The sequence below is a fragment of the Heterocephalus glaber genome, unplaced genomic scaffold, assembly GCF_053883595.1.
Source record: "Heterocephalus glaber isolate CG9 unplaced genomic scaffold, H.glaber_assembly_v1.0 deba00001594, whole genome shotgun sequence".
Lineage (NCBI taxonomy): Eukaryota > Metazoa > Chordata > Mammalia > Rodentia > Bathyergidae > Heterocephalus > Heterocephalus glaber.
This window is the reverse complement of record NW_028258369.1, coordinates 13,746,814-13,767,274: the sequence shown is the minus strand read 5'-3', so window position 1 is coordinate 13,767,274 and position 20,461 is coordinate 13,746,814. Positions and strand designations below refer to the sequence as shown.

The following is a 20,461-nucleotide window of genomic DNA, read 5'->3' as shown; positions in this document are numbered from 1 at the left end:
AGGTCCTTTCTCAAAACAACATTTTAAAGAAGCTGGGGACATAGCTCAGTGGTAGAACACCTCGGGCTTCAAGCCATAGTAATGCAGCTATCAAGTGTGGTGCCACAAAACTGTATTAATGCCACTAACACAGCATCAAATGTTCATGGTTAATTGAATTCACAATGCACGCTTTCAGAATTAAGGCTCAAAAGACGCTGTGCAGCAGTGCTGCTTATGGACTAAGACTTATGGACAGCTGCAAAAAATCCACTTTTGCAACTCAAAACTCACTGTTCAGTAGGAGTTTCGATACATAAGAAGGAATAAGCCAGGTGTGGTGGTGCCTGTGATTCTGGCACTTGGGAGGCTGAGGCAGGAGGATTGCTGGGAATTCAAGGCCAGCCTGGGCTACATAGCAAAGGGCTGTCTCAAAAACACAAAACAAATAAACAACAGGTGTGAGAAACTGAAAGTGGAAATAAGGCCAAAATGTATAATAGATACTGGGAAATGGGAAGAAAATCTTCAAATGAGAAGGGAAGCAAGGGAGGGGGAAGGGGAAAAGGAAAGAAAGGACAAGGAAAAGAATAGACAGGAAAAATGGAAATAAAGCTTTTGCAAATGGGGGAAGAGGGATCTAGGGGAGGGGGATGGGGAAAAAAGCCAGATGCATCATGTACAGATACAAATTCCCTATGATGAATGTGATCATTATGTATATCTAAAATGTACCAACAAAGGTTTTGCTTCAATAAAACACAAATAACAACGAAGTTAATAATTAGAAAGCATAGGGCATGAGCAAAACCTCAGCTCTATTGATGCCATATTTCACTTTTCATTTTCACATTTTCACTTTTCAGCTTAGTCTTCCTCTTCCTTAAAGGCTTCTGTCTTGAGAACATGGCGTCTGGAGCTGAGGATGTGTCTTACTGTGAGTGTGTGGATCATGTTTGCTTAAATGTAGTAAAGATAGCGGGCCATGGTGGCACACCCCTGTAATCCCAGCACTCCAGAAGCTGAGGCAGGAGGACCGCCAGACCCCACCAGTCTGAGCCACATAGTGTCACAGACTATTTACTTAGTTAGCATATGAGTGAGGCAGCTGGCTAGGGAAAGGGTCGGAGATGGGAATAAGAATAGACAGTAAACTCTACATTTGTAGGCAACAAAGAATGCAGCCTTTCCCTCTTAAAGAGAGGCATCACGCATCTACACGGAGTGCCAGGTTTTAAGGAATTTAAAATACAATGAACTTAATAACATGAAATACAGCCCATCCCCTCCTCAAGATTCTGAGGAAATTATCATGTAAAATAACCAGTTAGACCCCGGTTTACTGTGAAAACTGTGTTTAGAAACTGGGCACCAGAGCCCAAGTTCCCACTGGTCATTTTGTTTGTTTTTTGAGAAGGGGTCTCACTATGTAGCCCGGGCTGCCCTCGAATTCATGGTGATGCCCAGGCCGGCCTCAGCCTCCCGAGTGTGCACCACCGCGCCCAGCTGAAATCATTCTGCACTGAAATAGTTCTTGTGGCAGCTGGGGCTGAGTGGGGCTGGGGAAAGAGGCCCCAGTGATAAGGCCGGAGGACGAGATTCACAGCCTTTGCAGTGCTCAGCCTCTTTATTAATAAATGAAGGGCTGGGCCAGGGATTTAGCTCAGTGTTTTCCTTGCCTGCTGTGAAAGCGCAAGGACCGGAGTTTGACCCCCAGTACCAAAAAAAAAAAAAGGAAATAAATAAAAAATAAAATAAATGAAGGGGTTCGACTGCTTTCTTTTGCATTTGCCCCTGTGCATTGTTTCGCTTTTCCGGGACATACAGTACCCTGGTTTTTGCACGGGACACAGACTAAAGAGCAGCACTGAACCTCTGCCCCATCCGCAATCGACACTCTACGGCAGCAAAGGAATGGGAAGAAAAGGTAGCGATTGCTAATGAGAAAAACAGAGGTGCTGCCACCAGTGCCAGTTGATGCCAGGGACATTTCAGAAACCCGAGAGGCTCAGGGAAAAACAGGAGCGGGCTGGGCAACTTCACCCTCTGCCAAAATGTGTTTGCGGTGTTGTTGGTGGTGTTTGTACTGGGGATTGAACACAGGGCCTTTGTATTGAACTACATCCCCAGCCCTTTTTATTTTTCTTTCTTTCTTTCTTTTTCTGGTACCAGGGATCAAATGCAGGTCCTTGTGCTTGCCAGGCAGATGCTGTGCCACTGAGCTACATACCTGGCCTTTTTTTTTGGTACCGGGGATCAAACTCAGGACCTTGCATTTGCCAGGCAGGCAGCAAAACCACTGAGCTAAATCCCCGGCCCTCCTGGCCCTTTATTTTTATTTTGACACAGTCTCGCTAAATTGCCTAGGTGGGACTTGAATTTTCGATCCCCTGCCTTGGGCCCCCGGAGTGCTGGGATTACAGGTGTGCATCACCACACCGGCTTCTGCCGCAGACTTTTTGTTGTTGTTGTTGTTCTGGGGATTGAACTCAGGACCTTGCTCTTGCCAGGCAGGCGCCGGAACCACTGAGCTAAATCCCTGGCCCCTCTGCTGCAGTCTTAAATGGAAAATTGGGGGAGGGGGGTGTATAAGCACACTGTTGGAAGGTACAGAAGCAGATACGTGAAACTGCTCAGAATTTAACAGGGTGCTTCCCAGGAAGTGGGAATCTGAGCCATGCCATCTGTGCTCTTTTAAAAGCCTTGTACACCCAGGTGTGGTAGCACACGCCTGTAGTCCCAGCACTTGGGAGGCTGAGGCAGGAGGATCGAGGTGAGTTCTGCCAGCCTGTTCAAGGCCAGCCTGAACTACATAGCGAGACCCTGCCTCAAAAAATAAATAAATAAATACCAGGCTGGGGATTAGCCCAGTGGCTCTGCACCTGCCTTGTAAGCACAAAGTCCTGAGTTTGATCCCTGGTACTAAGAAAAGAAAAAAAACAAAAAAAATAAAAACTTGGGCCAGGGATTTAGCTCAGTGGTTCCACCCCCTGCTTCGAAAGTACAAGGTCCGGAGTTCAATCCCTGGTACCAAAAAAATAAATAAATAAATAAAATAAAATAAAAACCCTGTGTAGCCAGGCCTGGTGGCACACACCTGTAATCCCAGCACTTGGGAGGCTGAGGCAGGAGGATCCAGGTGAGTTCCAGGACAGCTTGGGCTACATAGTAAGACCCTTTCTAAAAATAAATAAATAGGGCCTGGGGTTTAGCTCAGTGGTTCCGTTGTCTGCCTCGAAAGCACAAGGACCCGAGTTTGATCCCCTGAACCTCTGTACAAAAATAAATAAACAAATAAATAAATAGGGCTGGGGATTTAGCTCAGTGGCACCACGCCTACCTCACAACCCCAAGGTGCTGAGTTCGATCCCCAGTACTAAGAAAGAAAGAAAATAAATAAATAAGCAAGCCTTATGTAAAGGAGGCAATTTGGCACAAGCCTGTAATCCTAGCACTTTGGGAGGCTGAGACGGGGATCTCAAATTCTAGCCTGGGGAAATTATCAAGACCTTGTTTCAAAATAAAAAAGATACTGGGGATATAGCTCATTGTGAAGGTTCTGATTCAATCGCCAGTATCACAAAAAGATGTTGATGATCTAAAAGGCTTGTGTGATTTGACTTCTAAAATTAAGTGCATAGGTCGTTTGTGTATATTTTTAAAGAACTACCTTCTTGTGACTGAGGTGTGGGAGAAAAGGCTGCCGACACTGTAGATGGGGTTGTACAATTGTGACATATTCCCAAGGGGCAGTTGAGTAATACGGGACACAGTGTTCAATGTGCACTTTTGGGATTTACACCAAGGAAGTCATTGAACCAGTGCTGCTTCCATTACACAACAGAAACACTGGGAACTATCCACACATTCCTCTTCCACTCTGGATTTCAACAAACCATGGCTCATCTGGACAGTGGGAGTGCATGCCAGAATCTTAAATGATGGGGCCAGGGATGTAGCTCAGTGGCACCGCGACTGCCTTGCAAGCGCAAGGTCCTGAGTTCGATCCCTGGTGCCAGGAGAAAAAAAGAATCTTAAGTGATGGATCTCGTACCCACTTTGATCAAAAACATAATAAGTCTTGAGCCAGGTGTGGTGGCACACGCCTGTTATCCCAAGCACTCGAGAGGCTGAGGTGAGAGGATCACCATGGCCAGCCTGGGTACATAGTGAGACCCTGTCTCAAAAATAAATAAATTTAAAAAACAAAACAGTTAACTACCACCAAAGGCCAGATATGACACAGTAGATAAAAGGGCCTGGCTCATACAAGATGGAGCAGCCAGCCAAGCCCAACCCTGACTCAAACACCAGCTACAGCCCCAGCTTCTAACCCCGGGGAAGCCAGTTAGGAGGCAAAGGGCAGGAACAGGCTAGGCAAAGGGAATTGCTGCTCGGGGGACACTGAAGCGACACAGCAGCTCAGGTGCCCACAGCGGTACAGTCTCCAGGGGCCAGGACAGCAACACTCCTCACTTGAACCCTTCCTGCGGCGCCTGGGGCTATGCAAATGTGCCGAGTCTCCAGCCCGCACCTGAACGCTGTCGCTGAGGGAGGGGGACAGGCTCGACCCAGACTCTATGCAGGGGGCAAACCGATTTGTTTGGGGCTGCAGGCCTGAGTGTGATCTCTCTCATCAGATAAAGATTTTGTTGAGCACTTGGAATAATGGCGCGGTGGGCCTGGGGACAGCACAGCCCAGGGCAGATGCCTGCTGAGCATGCGCAAGAGGCCAGCTTCCCTCCAGAAAGATGGGACTCTAATTCCGCATTCGAGCAGGTTTCCTGTGTGTGAAGTACACCGGGCCAATTCCAAAGATGCGTATGATTACAGGTTCCTCCAAAAACGCATAGGTATGTGTTGGGCATGTATGTGCATAGAAAAAAGACATACAAGGCATACACCAAAATGTTAACCGTGGTTGGACGGTTCTTTGTTTCTTTCAACTTTTTTCTTCCTTTTCTGTGTGTGTGTGTGTGTGTGTGTGTGTGTGTGTGTGTGTGTGTGTGTGTACTACGTATTGAACCAAAGGCCTTTGCACTAAGCTACATCCCCAGTCTCCTACCCTTTTTTTTTTGGTACAGGAGATCGAACTCTGGTCCTTCCGCTTTCGAGGCAGGCGGCGGAACCACTGAGCTAAATCCCCGGCCCACCCTTTTTAATATTTTATTGCAAGACAGGGTATTGCTAAATCACTAACTTGTGATCCTCCTGCCTCAGCCTTCCAGAGTGCTGAGAGGACAGGGGTGCACCGCCATGCTCAGCCCTTTGTTTGTTTTTTTGGTACAGGGAATCAAACTCAGGACCTTGCATTTGTGAGGCAGGTGCAGTGTCACTGAGCTAAATCTCTGGCCCTCTTTGTTTTTTTTTGTCAATAGTTTCAGAAATTTATGCAGTTAACATAGAAAAAAAAAGAGTGACAGCTGGGCACAATGATACACGTCTATAATCCCAGTTTAAAAATTAGAAGGTAAAAATAACAAACAGTACAAGAATTAAGAAAGCCGCTGGGCATGATGGTGCACACTTGTAATCCTAGCACTCAGGAGGCTGAGGCAAATTCGAGGCCAACCTGGGCTACATAGAGAATTCAAGGCCAGGTACATAGCAAATCCCTGTCTCAAAAAACAAAACAAAACAAAAGTTAGGGCTGGACAGAATGAATGGCTGCTATCAAGAAATCAACCAATAACAAATGCTGGTGGGGGTATGGGGAGAAAGGAACCCTTCTCCATTGTTGGTGGGAGTGCAGACTGGTGCAACCACTGTGGAAATCAGTATGGAGATACCTCAAGGAACTAGGGCTAGATGTCCCATTCGACCCAGCTATTCCCCTACTGGGTATCTTCCCAAAAGAACTAAAAGAATCATACCACAGAGATATATGTGCACCCATGTTTATAGTGGCACAGTTTGTAATAGCTAAAGCTTGGAAACAGCCCAAGTGCCCATCAACTGGAAAATAGATAAAGATGTGGGTTTTTTTATAAAATAGAGTACTACTCAGCCATAAAGAACAAGAAACTAGAGACATTTATAGCTAAATGGATGTATATTGAGGCCATACTCTTTTTTTTTTTTTTTGGTACCTGGGATCGAATTTGGGTCTTTTCACCTGCAAGGCAGGTGGCAAAATCACTGAGCTAAATCCCCGCCCGAGGCCATACTCTTAAGTGAAATAAATAGGACACACATGTGTAAATACCAAATAGTTTCTCTAGTGAGAGAAACTGAAAGTGTGAATGAGGATTAAAATGATTAAAAGGGGGCTGGGGATTTAGCTCAGTGGTTCCGCCGCCTGCCTCGCAAGCCCAAGGTCCTGAGTTCGATCCCTAGTACCAAAAAAAAGCCAAACAAAAAAATGATTAAAATGAATAATTGATAATTTGAAATATTTAAATGTCCAAAGGTGTAGGGGTGGTGGGAGGAGAAGGAGAAAGGAAAGGAAAAATTATGAGAAAAGAAAAACAATGGAAACAAAATCTATGTAAATAGGGAAGGGTGGAGGGGGTGAAGGGTGCACAGGTAATGGGGAAAAAAATAAGATCCAAGATACATCATGTACAGGTACAAGGACCCAATGATAAATGTAAACATATTGTATACCTAAAATGTACCAAAAAAAGAATTTTTTTTAAAAAGGTAGGGCTGAGGATTTAGCTCAGTGGTGCCATACCTGCCTTGCAAGTGCTAGGTCCTGAGTTTGATCCTCGGTACTGGAAAAAAAAAAGACTTAAGATGTGTTATGTACATATATCAACTACCCATGAGGAGTGTAATCATTATATACTGTAAAGATTATGAATAAAAAATATATATATCAAAAAAGGTAAATTTTACCACATGCACACACGCACGCATACACAGATTTTAAAATGCATGCTCTCACCTGTGCACTTTCCCTTGGAGTACACAGGAAAAACAACTGTAATGCAGAACCTCGAAGCTCTTTGTTTTTTGTTTTCATTGCTTTGGTACCAGGGATCGAACTCGGAACCTTGCTCTTTCGAGGCAGGCAGCAGAACCGCTGAGCTAAATTCCCGGCCCTGTTTTTGTTTTTAAAACAGGGTTTCACTGTGTAGTTTTGGGTGGCCTGGAACTCACTATGTAGCCTAGGTTGGCCTACAACTCATGGTGTGTGCAGCAGCACACCCGGCAGAACCTGGAAGTTCTGACGAGGACACTGTCTCAGGGGAAAGTTTACAGGTGGTCTTTTTTTTTTTTTTTAAGGTGGCCATTTTTGGCTTTAGATCTCTCTGAAAGTTTTTCACTTAGTATAGATTACTTTTATACTATGAAATATCAAAAAGGCAGTTTCAAGGCTGTCTTGGTTACTTTTCTCGTTGCTGAGACAAAATACCAGTCACTCAACGTGAAAGGAGGAGAGGTTTATTTGGCTCACAGTTTGTAGAGGTTTCAGTCCACAGTCAGCTGGCTCCAAGGCAGGGTGGCATGGCAGAGGGGTACCACAGGCAGCGGGCAGCACTGTAGAGAAGCACCAAGTGACAACATCAGCCCTCTTTTTGTCCTTTATATTCTGTCCAGGCCACATGCCTGTAGGGCCGGTAGCACCCACATCTGGGGTGGGGCTTCCCATTATCCACACCCAGAACTATGTTAAACCAATCAATGGACTGATTTCTAATCACACACTCTAGATCCAGCCACCTCTGAAAAGCCTCACCTGAGACTGCTTGAGGCTTAGGGGAACATCTAGACACAAGCCATAACAATGAGAGACAAAAAAATAAATAAAAAGAGAAAGAGACAAAGAAAAAAGTTAAACCGATAGCAGAAATTGATGAATGAATGGAGGCCTAAATGAGGTGCAATGAATCAATAAAAGAATGATTAGGAAAGAAAAGGGAAAGCTGGGCATGGGGATGGTGGTGCACACCTGTGATCCTAGCACTACAGTGGCTGAGGCAGTAGAATCGCCGTGAGTTGTAGGCCAGCCTGGGCTACATAGAGTTCCAGACCACCTTGAACTACATAGTGAAACCCTGTCTCAAAAACAAAAGGAGCAGAGGCTTAATGAGATTAGGAATACTAAACTGTCGCAGTCCCTGCCGTCTGCCTTTGCAGTATCAGTGCTGTTCTATCTGTACATCTCCAAAATGGTGCGGAGATGCTGGGTGAAAGCAGCCAGGCCCCAGGGCGCATGCCCACGATTGGATTGACTCGCATGAGAGCATCAGATGGGGAATCCATGGCAACGGGGTGGAGAGCACTGGTTGCCAGGGCTGGGGGTGGGCAGCTGGGAGAAGCTGCTTCATGATTTCCCTGTTGGAATGGTGGAAATGTTTCAGAGTTACACAGAGTGGCATTGACACACATTCCGAGTGTGTCGGTGCTGGCCAGGCATTCACTGTAAAATGGTTCATTTGGGTTAGGTGAATTTAAAACATGGTTATGATTCTGGATGTATAAGCATAGAATATATCTCAGATCATATATATATATATGTGTGTGTGTGTGTGTGTGTGTGTGTGTGTGTGTGTGTATGTATTTTTTTCTTCTAGATATTCTTGAGACCATAGGGTAAATTTGAAAATGAACTGGATATTAGGTGATACTAAGGGATTATATCTCAGAGACAGCATTGAGGATGACATTATATGTATGTCCCTCTGTCACTTGGGCCACCCAGATACCTTCTCTGCGACGTCCTTCCAGATAGCCCATGATCCATCCACAGACCCACTAAGCATAGCGTGAGCTAGGGCTCCTCCACCCTCTCTGGGCAGAAGGCAACTGCCTGCGCTGGTCCACATATTCTTGTTTGTTTGTTTGCTTGCTTGTCTGTTTTGAGACAGGGTCTCACTATGTAGTTCAGGCTGGCTTTGAACTCACTACGTAGCCCAGGCTGGCCTCCAGTACCAGCGACCCTCCTGCCTCAGCCTCCACAGTGCTGAGATCACAAGTGTGTGCCATTGCACCTGGGAAGAGGGTTTTGCTTTGTTTTGTTTTGAGACAGAGATTGATTTTGTAGCCAAGGCTGGCCTCAAATTCATAATCCTCTTGCCTGAGCCTCATAAGTGCTGGCATTATAGGTATGTGCCACCACACTGGCCTGAGAGGAGTCTTAGGAATCCTCTTCCTGCTAGAGCTGGCACCCCAGTGTACACGTGCTAGTCTAATATATATATGCCACAACCTGCCATCAGTAAGCCTGAGTGATCTGGGTAGAAAGTATAAATATTTTAAAGTGGTATGATTATGGGCCTGTCATCCCAGCACTTGGGAGGCTGAGGCAGGAGGATCTCTGTGAGTTCAAGGCCAGCCTGAACTACATATCAAGACCCTGTCTCAACCCCCTCCCCCCAAATTAAATAGCACCACACCAAACCAAACCAACTCCAGAAGCAGACTGGGATGTAGCTTCCAGGTAGAGCATTTGCTTAGCAGGCAAGTGCTCGCTCGCTTAGCTGAAGCTCCTCCTCCCCCACCACTTCAAACCTTATCTGTATATGTGCTTGCCAAACTTGGCTCACTCTCATCTCTGTCCTCTCCAAGTCAAAACTAGGGGTGGTAATTTAACTCCTGCTGACCCTTTTAGACGAAGCTCAGGTGTCACTTTAAACCACCCTTAAGCCACCTCCCATAGAATATAACGATCAAGAGGTTACATTGCAGTATCTCCCTTTCATGGATTATATTACTGTTGTTTATACATGTGACTGTCCAATGTTGGCCTGGGAGTCTCTTATCCTGAATCACAGTGGCACACATCTGTAATCCCTGCACTCGGGAGGATGAGGCAGGAGGATCACTGAAAGTTCAAGGCCAGCCAGCACTACATAGTGAGACTCTGTCTCAAAAGCAAAACCAAATCAATATATGTCTGGTATGCAATAAAGTGCTGAGAAGGTAGTAGGTGCTCTATACATGCTTAGTTGATGAGTGAAAACTTCCTATTTCCCCCAATGATCTTAGTCCCAGGGCTGCCTGAGGTGTTCACAGTGTCACAGAGGTATGTGGCTACCAGAAGTTTCTCCAAGAGGTCACAGAAAGGGACATCACCTTGAGGAATTGAGGGTTTGGCCCTCATTTGAAAAGATTCAGAGAATGGATTGATGAGTGAACTTGATCTTTGCAGAGGGTCTTTTCCTCAGTAGGTTTGTGTTGAGTGCGTTCTCTGTGCCTGGCGTTTGGCTGGGCATGAGGAATACAGGTGTCCCATGGACACTGCTGCCTTCACCATGGGTGTCACATAGCAGGGGAGAGAGTCCTACTGACAAGCCACTGACTGAGGAGCCCAAGGACCAGCTGGAGAAGTGCAGAGTGCTCAGCAGGAAGAACCTGGGGCACCTAAGCCTCGGGTCTCCTTGGGGCTTCCTGAAGGGGAATCCAGAGTGCACGGGGTACACTGCGTCCACGCTCTCAGCCTGATGACGAAACCCAGTGTCCTCTCATTAGCAGTGAGCAGCGGAAGTGTCTCACAGAATGGGAACAGTCTGTGGTCAAACCCACTCAGCCAGCCTGATAGCGATGGGAAGGTTGGTGGGTACAAAATCGGAAGTTCCTACTGCTCAAGGCATTAGGTTAGGATAAACATTTTGTTTTTGTTTTTTGGTACTGAGGATTGAACTCAGGACCTTCCACTTTCGAGGCAGGCATCAGAACCACTGAGCTAAATCCCTGGCCTTCAAGGCATTAGGTTAGGAGAGCCAGGGCCTCCTTCCACCAGGAATAAGAATAGCCTTGCAAATAGGGCCCATCATCATCATCGTCATTGTCATCGTCATCATCATCTTGGTGTTGTGAGACAGGGCTTACTATGTAGTTCATTCAGACTGGCCTTGAACTCACTATGTAACCCAGGCTGGCCTTGAACTCGCACTGATCCTCCTGCCTTGGCCTCCTGAGTGCTGGGATGATAGGCGTGGGCCTCCATCCCCAGTTGAAGTTCTCTTTTTGACCAAGATCCTGTTGTCCAAACATTACGTGATGGCTTTCCTGTGTTCTCCTGGCTGCTCTGCTTCTTTAGCTGTCTAGTACCTTTATTGTATTACCGGGTGTGATGAGGCCATAATTCCCTCCAGTTGGAAGGCTGGCCTTGGCCTGGTCTTCACACCCTGGTGTGGTGCCCTGGTCTTAGGGCATATGTAGTGCAAACTCTAGCCACTGCGAGCCCTCTGTTAGCCATAGCTCTGGCAACACCAGGCTTGGCTCAGCAGCAGAATGAAGGTTAGAAATACATTCTCAGGGACTGGGGAGGAGCCAGTCCTAGCAGGTGTGACCCTCTGGATTCCATTCCCTAGTACAACCTAAAAAAAAGAAAAAGAAAATGGGTTTTCACTGTTGAAATGAATAGATTGTTAGCCAGTATACTTCGGGCTAGAAATGGGCTCATGTTGGTAAAATTGGTGAAATTCAAGATAAATTACTCAGCCAGCCGTGACACACGTGCCTATAATCCCAGCACTCTGGGAGGCTGAGGCAGGAGGATTGGAAGTTCAAGCCCACCCTGGGAAATTTAGTGATTTAGCAACACCCTGTCTCAAAACAACAACCACCACCACCACAACAACAACAACAAAATTAAAAAGGGCTGGGGATGTAGCTCAGTGTAAAGGCTCTGGGTTCAATCCTTAGTACCATTTTTAAAAAGTCACTGGCCCTCGAATTAACAGGGTGTAAAAGCCTAGCAAGTCTGAAGCTTGTTCCCTTTGGAATAATACTCTATACCTTTCCTCTTATGTCTAGTTACCTGATCAACTTTGAACTCTGCAGGTTCCAGTTCCCTGAGGCTGGCTATAAATCCTCTGCTTTATAAACAGAATCTGCCTCTGCAATAGTGGCTGGTCTGTCCTGAGCACCTTGAGGCCATAAAATGATGGTTGGAGTACCTAAAAGGCCACAGAGCTGGGACCCCACTACTGGGCTTCCTATTCACACAAATTATTTTGTGCCTGTTTTGCGCAAAACTTTTTTTTTAGTTTTTGAAATAAGGTCTCACTATGGAGTTCATGTTCCAGGCTGGTCTTGAACTCAAGGTGATCCTCCAGCCTCAGCCTCCCAAGTGCTTGCGCCACCACACTGTGCTTTCAAAACTTTAATAAGTATCTGAATAAGTGCACTTCTGTTCAGGTTATCCAGGCCCTAGGGAGCTTGCAGGGAATGCCACCGCCTAATGAGGTGTTGTGCTCCTGGCCTTTCCCCTACTGGCAGGCACAGTTCCTAAAGCAGATAATATCTCCTGGAGCAAAGATAAGAGCAATCATGGTAGCAGAACACGAAGTGCCCCTTAAAGCCTTGGGAATAAAGAAATGATAGCCCTTGAAGACCTAGGATATAGCCCCTAGAATGGATGCCAACAGAGATAGGCAAAGTGCTTTAGGAAGAAAGCTTTGGCTAAGACTAAGGCTGGAGAGGAACAATTCTGATGCACCTGAGATAAAGATCTAAAGAAAGAATGGGTCTGATAAAAATAAGGTTAGTCTAACTTAGGGGAGAAAAGAGTGATGGAAGAGAACAGAATGGGCAGAAACTATCCTTTCATCCAGTTTTGGAAAGTATGTATCATTTCTGCTACACTGTATTCTGTTTTTTTTTTTAGTACCGGGGATAGAACTCTGAAACTTGTATTTGCAAGGCAGACTTGGTTCCCCTGAGCCAAATCCTCAGCCATTCACTGTATTCTTTAGAAGCAGATTACTTACTACCTGTGGCTAACATTCATGAGAAGGGGAATTAGACTTCATCTTTGGAAGGGAGGAACATTAAGGACTTGTTGACAGATTGGAAAACTAGCAGAGCATGTATCAAAGATGTTATAAGAGCATGGCATGGTAGCTTGCAAGCCTGTAATCGCAACACTTGGGAGTCTGAGGCAGGAGGATCGCTGTTTGAGGCCAGCAGAGCTACACAGTGAGTTCATGTCTAGCCTGAACTACATAGCAAGACCCTGTCTCAGAAAACCAAAACCCAAAACACAAGATGTTATAAGAAACACACCAGGCTGCGAGTGTAGCTCAATGGTAGAGTCCTTACCTAGTATGTGTGATGCCCTGGTTTTGGTCCCTAACAGGGAATGGAGGGAGGGAGGGAGGAAGAAAGAAAAGAAAAAACAAAACAAAACAAACCAACAAACCTGATATGTAATATCCATATTTCTCACAGGACAATACTAGCTATGTTTCTCTTGAACAACTAGTTTTTGTCTTGTGATGTGGTAAATCAATCTGTAAATTGTGTTTTCCTCTTTTCTCAGTTGTCAAGAAGCACAAAAGAAAAAAAAAAAGAAGCACAAAAGAAAAATTTTGTTTACCTCCAGCTTGTGTATATGATCTTATGGCAGGCATTTTATAGCTTCAACTTGCCATGACTTCACCTTATTTTCCCACCCTTTCCCTTTATCATTTGTGTGTATACACATGTGTGTGCTATGACATGTGTGTTGTAGCATGTTGCACATATTCATTCTGAATCCCTTTTGAAATGAGGATGTGTGTATTTTTTTTTTTTTTTGGTACCAGGGATGGAACTTGGGACCTTGTGCTTGCGAAGCAGGCTTTGGAACCACTGAGCTAAATCCCCTGCCCAAATGTATGTAAATAAATACAGCTGAATATTCATTTCTCTTTAGATTTGAGGTTGCATGCATAGTTATTTTTTTCTTCATCATGACAATTTTATTGATAGTTTTGGTTTCATAATACTGAAACAATACATAAACAATACATAAAATAAAGTAAAATGATTCCCAAGTCTCACCACCCAGGGAAAAATGTTATTAGCATTTTGATGAATAATCTTCTAAACATCTGTATATAAACATACTCTCAGGCATTTCTACATAAACGAAATCCCTTTTTTTCCTGTCAATTTTTAAAAATGCCTACAATTTTAGTAGCTACCTGCTATTCTATTGTAGTATAATTTAACTACCGTGCAACCTGTCACTCAATTTCCTGCCCAATTGCACTACTGATAGCTTTATTTTACGTCTTGCAGGCACTTCCTTTAAGAAAATGAGATTTGGTTGCCGTGGCCATTAGGTTTACATAGTCTGGGTACAGGTTCATTATTAACTGTTACCCGTATCTCAAATTCTTCTTTCGTTTTAAAATCTCAAAGCTGGTCTGAGGTGTTCTGCTGGTGAAATAAAACAATGGTACTTTTGCCGAATTTACAAAATAATTAAAATCAATGTATGAGATTTCCCGGATACTGAAATATACTCTCATGCATGTTACTAAATTTTTGGCACCTGCTACCACTGTTTTATATTCAACTCCAATAAAAAATGGTGTAGGATTTGCACACATTTTCGTAACCAATTATTTAAGACAGTATGTCAGCATTTCATGATGGTCCCGTGACTTCCAGAAGATCTCTTGGGAGAGCTTTTTGATTCTATCAGCTGGAAACAGCGAATATTACAGAGGAAAGCCCCCTTCCCCTTCACAGGAAGAAAAATAATTGATTCAGCACACTGAGTTTGTTGAAATATTTAAATAACGAAACGAATGCTGGAGAAAGCAGGATACATTTAACACGAATTCAGCTCCAACCAATTGCGGGGAACTGAGATAGAGCCGGGGAGGCTCAGCCAAAGTGAAGGGGAGGTGGCGCCCACGCACAGGCGCTCCGGGCGGGCAATCTGCGGTGAGAACGCCGGTGGAAGGGCTGGACTCTGGCGAGTGTCCCCGCCCAAAGCTTCATATTCTGAGGGCCATGAAATCCATCTTGAGACTCGGGCAGCAATTTCCTTTATTTCCGTCATTAGCGCTCCATTTCGAAGAACAGCAACAAAACCAGCTAACAACAAAGTGTCCCTGATTTCGCTCCTTCTCAAACACTGCACTATATTTAAACTTTTCCTGTAGGATAATAACTAGTACCTTCCGGTACTGAGCCATCGCCCCAGAAACTACAAGTCCCATTGGACTGCACAAGCAGCTCCCCGAGTTCTCGCTCTTCATGCGTCTCACAACGCCGCATTACGCTCCAATCCCGATCCGGGCCTCCAAGCTGGGGCCGCGCGGCCTGCTGGGACTTGTAGTCCGCTCCCGAGCCCCTTCCGCGGTCCGGGCAGGCTCGCGTGGCCTCTGCCTGCCCTTCGGCCCTCGCAGAATCCCAGCCTGGGATTCACTGTTCCTCACCCCCACCGCGGGCCTGCCCCTTGGGGGGGCCAACCTCCTCCGGTCACGTGGGAGGACTCGCGCGCTGCGATTGGCCGTGGGGACTCAGGGGCGGGGCGCAGGGCCCTGAGAGGTTCCGTGCCCGGCGTCGGGCCGCTTGTTTGGCTGCTGCCGTCACCTCATGGCGACGCGGGTAGAGGAGGCAGCGCGGGGAAGAGGCGGCGGCACTGAGGAGGCTGTTGAGGCCGGACGGGGCGGACGGCGACGCAGCCCGCGGCAGAAGGTCAGTCAGGGGGACGTCCTCGTTGCTGCGCCGGGGAGATGCTCGGGGTGCCCTTTTCGGGATCCACCTCTTCACTCTCCCCCGGTACCTTCAGGCACGGGACGAACATCCGGTCTTTTTCCCTCCCGTGGGTGACGACAGTGGGAGCAGGTGGGGGGGTGGGACCAGGATGGATGGGGTGCGAAGGGGCGGTGGCTGGGGTTTGAGGGCGCGCGATACGGGGGGTGAGGAGGGGCAGGGTGCACGCGGGTCTCGGGGGTGCGGGCTGGCAGGGGGGACGTGCCAGGTGTGACAGCCACGTGCGGGGCCGCGGGCACCAGGTGTTCCCTCTCCCACCCAGTGCGGTCGCGGCGCGCCAGTCCCTGCGCCGCGCTCCCTGTGCCTCGCGCTCCGCGGTCCACGGGCTCCCAGGGCTCGGCTCGCCCTCCTGGCGGCGGACAGGTGCGCTGGGCGCGTTTCGGGGCGCCCCGGGCACTCGGGCGCGGCTGTAGCGCTGCAAGGTAACCGTGAGAGCCCCTTCCCCCGCCCCTGCGTCCCCGCCACTGCGGGGTCGGGCGGGAGGCATGGGGGGCGCCGCGGGCGGGCGGGCAGGTGATGCTGGGCGACCTGGGTCCCACAGAGTTGGGAGCAGCATCTCCCGGTCTCTGGTCTTCCCATTCCCAGTTCTGCTCAACACTCCCCTTCCTTTTTCTTTTCTTTTTAATTTGATAAGCAGAAACTCGAGCGCCTCCCCAACCCTGGCCTTTGGTCTTTCCTAATCTGGGAGACAGATTCCGGACCGTTCTCCTTGCCTTCCTTACTTGCCTCCTGTCCAGGAGCTTTCTGTGTCTCCCTGGATACAGTCAAATCAAGACCTTTGCGAATGGGAGATTCCACTTGTTCTGGAGCTCAGTGGGCGGAGTTTGAAAAAGGTTGCACAACGAATAGGGTAGAAGGCTTTTGGGGCCCAGCAAGGAGAACTGCAGGGAATGAGTCTGGGAAGGTCGAAACCCCCTCTTTCTTTTTCTGGCAGGTGAACAGATCGAAAGGTTCAGCTTGTTGGACACCCTGCTTGATCACTCGAGGCTATTTGATATACTTATGTATCTGGCTAATTTTAGAGATCACTCTTGTATGAAATTACGAAATAAGTAATATTTTTCTAATGCAATTCATGAACTTCAAAAGGGAGAACAAAGGTCCATTGCACATTTGAGCAAATGTCAAGCATCTGGCTTTTGGGGCCTGTTTCTAAGGTCCGGTCTCAGCGTGAGAGTGTTACTACTTCTGTTACCTTTCTCTCTTACTTTGTATTCTGAAAGGATACAAAGGATTAAAAAAAGAGATCCAGTGCTTGTAGGACTGAGGCTGTGGGCGTCTGTACTTTAGGGTTTCCACACTGTCACATTGGGCACTTGACTTATTCCCTCAGGGTTCGAAAGCTAGTCTCAGTGTTTGATTTCTTAGGTTTCCCAGGAGAGAACTCCCCGATAAAAAGCCACTGCAATTGAGGACAGAAGTGCCCTTTTATGCCACTAGGATAAGGACAAAAAGTCATTGAATTAGGAACCAAGGTTTAATCAACTAGTATTTTAAAGTACCAAGATAAGAGGTAATGACCCTTCCAGCACAAAGCTTTGGTTAACAACTAGATTTGAATAGTCATGGGTCTCTCCACTGCCTTATTTATGTTTACCTACTTTGTCCTCCTTTCATCTTTGCTAATGTTTCTGTGGGAATCTTTTTCCTTTTGGTTTCCTACCGACTTTGACGTGGAACTGAAACACACTGTTAAATGTCAGTTTTAAAATTTTCATTAAAAAAAATTGGGTGAATGTTGTCAATTTTGAGCCTGCCTGGTGGTGCGTGCCTGTAATCTCCGCATTTGAGAGGCTGAGAGGACAGTGGAGAGTTGAAGACCAGCCTGAACTACTTCCTGAGACCTTGTCTCCAAACACCAAAACACCACAAAAAACAAAGCCAAAAATCCTGGACTGGGGATTGTACTCAGGGCCTTCACACTGAGCTGTTATCTCCAGCCTTTTAAAAAGTTTTTACTTTGAGACAGGGTCTCACTAAATTGCTTTCCTCCAGGTCACTAAATTGATAAAATATTCCTTAATTCTAACTCGGCCTCTACCCTCTTTTTCTGGAAGCAGAAATGATGTGTAACAAATTGGGTTGTTTTTAAAAAACTGGAAAAATTAAAAGCCACTTGTTATGGGACTTGAAGTGAGGACAGTTGGAGATTGGCTTTGTTGGTTCCTGGGTTCCTGGTCATTAGACTCATCTACCTAGTCACTTTTTTTTTTTTTTGAGGCAGGGTCTCCCTGTGTAGCCCAGGCTGTCCTTGAACTCCCTGCGATCCCATCCTTCAGCACCAGGGATCAAACTTGGGACCTTGTGCTTTCGAGGCAGATGGTGGAACCACTGAGCTACATCCCCGGCCCTGGGGGAATTGTTTAAAGCTGCGGATCTGGTAGCCACTAGCTCTTTGTAGCTTTTTAAATTTGTCAAATAAAGGTTTTAAATTATGTCCCTCAGTCATACTAACCAAATTTCAGGTGTTCCAGTAGCAGTATGGCTAGAGGAGGTCAGAGGAGGTCTATAGTATGTATCCACCACTGCATAAAGTTCTGTTGGCTAGCACAGCCTTAAAAGGAGTGTACACTTATCAAGTAGTCCAGGTGCTTTTATTTATTTTTTATTTTTAGGCTTTTTGAGACAGAGTATTGGTGTGTAGTTCAGGCTGGCCTTGAACTTGCGAGATCCTCTTTGCCTCAGCCTCCCAAGTGTTGGGATTACAGGTATGTGCCACCATGCCCAGGCACATCCAGGTACATTTAGAGTATCAAGCTCATTTGTATTGCTTCTTAAATCCTTATGTAGAATTTGTTTCATAAGATTTTTTTTTAAGTAGACATTTTGGAGCAATTTTTAGTTTTACAGAAAAATTGAGTAGAAAGTACAGAGCTCCCATTAAACTCCTTCAGAATACTATTTCCCCTTATTTACATCTTGTACTAGTGAAGTACATTTGTTACAATTGTTGAGGCAACACTGCTAGGTGCAGTGATACAAACCTGTAATCCTAGCACTCGGTAGGCTGAGGCAGGAGGGTCGTTGTGGGTTCAAGGCCAGCTTGGGCTACATAAGGAGTTCGAGGCCAGCCTGAACTACATAGCAAGAGCCTGTCTCCAAACAAAAGGAAAGATAAAAAAATATAAAACAAGCAAAACTAAAACCACAAACATTGTTCAGGCAACACTGATGTAGTACATTAGTGCTGCCTCAGCCCATAGTTCACCTTAGGGCTTACTCTGGTGTTGTACAATATTTGACAGATGTCTACTAATATATAGCTACCATTACAGTGTCACACAGAATAGTTTCACTGGCCTGAAAGTCCCCATGCCTCTCAGTCATCTTCCCTTCTTCCTTCAAAATGCTGGCAAAGCTGATGATTTTACTCTCCATAGTTTTGCCTTTTCCAGAATGCCTAAGGTAGGTTTTTTTTGTTGGCAGGGTTATTGTATTGGGAATTTTGGGGATTGAGCTGAGGGCCTTTCTACTGAGTTATAGCTCCTCCCATTCAAAATCCTTTAAATTTTTTTTTTTTTTGGGTACTGGGGATCGAACTCAGGACCTCACGCTTGCAAGGCAGGCGGCGGAACCACTGAGCTAAATCCCCAGCCCAAAAATCCTTCAAAATTTTGAGACAGGATCTTGGTAAGTCGCTAAGGTGCCCCAGCTGGGCTCAGACTTGGAATTCTCCTGCCTCAGACTCCTGAGTGCTGGGTTTACAGACCTGTGCCACCATGCCTGCCATTATTACCTCAACAATTTAAACTAAATTTTTGCTTGAAAATGTTAAAAATTACTTAGCTACTATTAAACATATTTTTAGGTTCATAAACTATTTAGAAGGCTAAAAATATATGGAATTTAAACTCAACAAACTCTTCCTTTTAAATAGTGCTCTAATAGCATTTGTTATTGTTTTGTTTTGTTGGTATTTGAGGCAGAGTCTCGCTGTGTAGTTCAGCCTGGCCTTGAACTCACTGTGTAGCCCAGGCTCTCCTGGAACTCTCTCAGTGATCCTGCCTCAGCCTCCTCAGTACTGAGGACTACGGTTGTGCGCCGCCATGCCTGGCTCTGCACCTTAATTCTTTCAGCACCACTCAGATGCCATGGAGAAGGCTTAGGCAGCTTTCATTGGCCTCATTTAATGGTGACAAACTGCTCTTCAAGGTCGAGGGACTTGCCTAAGGGTTGAAGCTGAGTCTGGAACCCAGTACCCTTTCATCAACACTGCGGTAATTAGCACAGTGAGGGTAAGTAGTTTGGATTTTAGAGTCAGGACTCTTGGCATGCTGCCACTGGAAAGCTGCTCAACCTCAGGCAGATTTGTCATCTGGGAGCCTCCTCTGCATCATCTGTGAAGTGGGAGGGACGCTCAGGCCCACCCCATTAGGGTTAAGAGTGGGCGTGACATTGGTGCGGCACTGGTCCTAGGGTTTGATGGGCTTTGGTGGGGAGAGTATCTGAAAGACGCATCTCTTGCTTTAGAGTGCTGCTGCTTAAGTAACCCAGTTCCCCACCTTTCTGTTCCCCTCTGCCGAATCTGTCTGATGGAAGGAGAAGTCGGTCAGGGTGGGCCAAGAGATGGGTAGGAAGAAACCATTTTGTTAATCTTTTTTCTCCTTATTTGCCAACTTGAACTTCTTTGCTGGCACAGATACTAAATAATAAGAAGCAAAGTGAGCTTCTATTTACAACATTGTTTTCTAACGGTATTGCCAAGCTTTGGTAAATTTCATGTTTTATGAGGTTCAAACAGGAAGAGCAATAATGAGAAGAGACCAGATATTGCAGTTCCTGTAGTAATAACACATTTCCATATTATAACATGCCATGTTTAAGTTACATTTAGGAAACTATGTCAAATCCAGATGACATAAAATGGTGTGTGTATATATGTGATTTGTTTTTGTGGGATTCTTCCCCCCACCCCTCAGTGCTAGGGAGTTTTAAGTTTTTTGAGACAGAGTCTTGCTGTATAGTCCAGGCTGGTCTTGAACCCACCACAGTCCTCCTAGAGTGCTAGGGATCTTACACCAGGGGCTTGGGC

At 46.1% G+C, this 20,461-nt stretch overlaps 1 protein-coding gene and 1 pseudogene across 2 annotated transcripts in view; both read left to right on the top strand.

The window, feature by feature from the left end:
• The first annotated feature begins 200 nt into the window (after positions 1–200).
• On the top strand, positions 201–310 carry LOC147823269 (small nucleolar RNA SNORA40; annotated as a pseudogene).
• A 14,883-nt stretch (positions 311–15,193) lies between these two features.
• Txlng (taxilin gamma) overlaps positions 15,194–20,461 on the top strand; it is a 46,830-nt gene continuing 41,562 nt past the window's right edge. For both annotated transcript variants that reach the window (XM_004866128.3, XM_004866127.3), the window contains exon 1: positions 15,194–15,351. In XM_004866128.3, the coding sequence (XP_004866185.1) occupies positions 15,250–15,351 (102 nt within the window). In that variant the 5' untranslated portion in view covers positions 15,194–15,249. The remainder of the gene's footprint in view (positions 15,352–20,461) is intronic.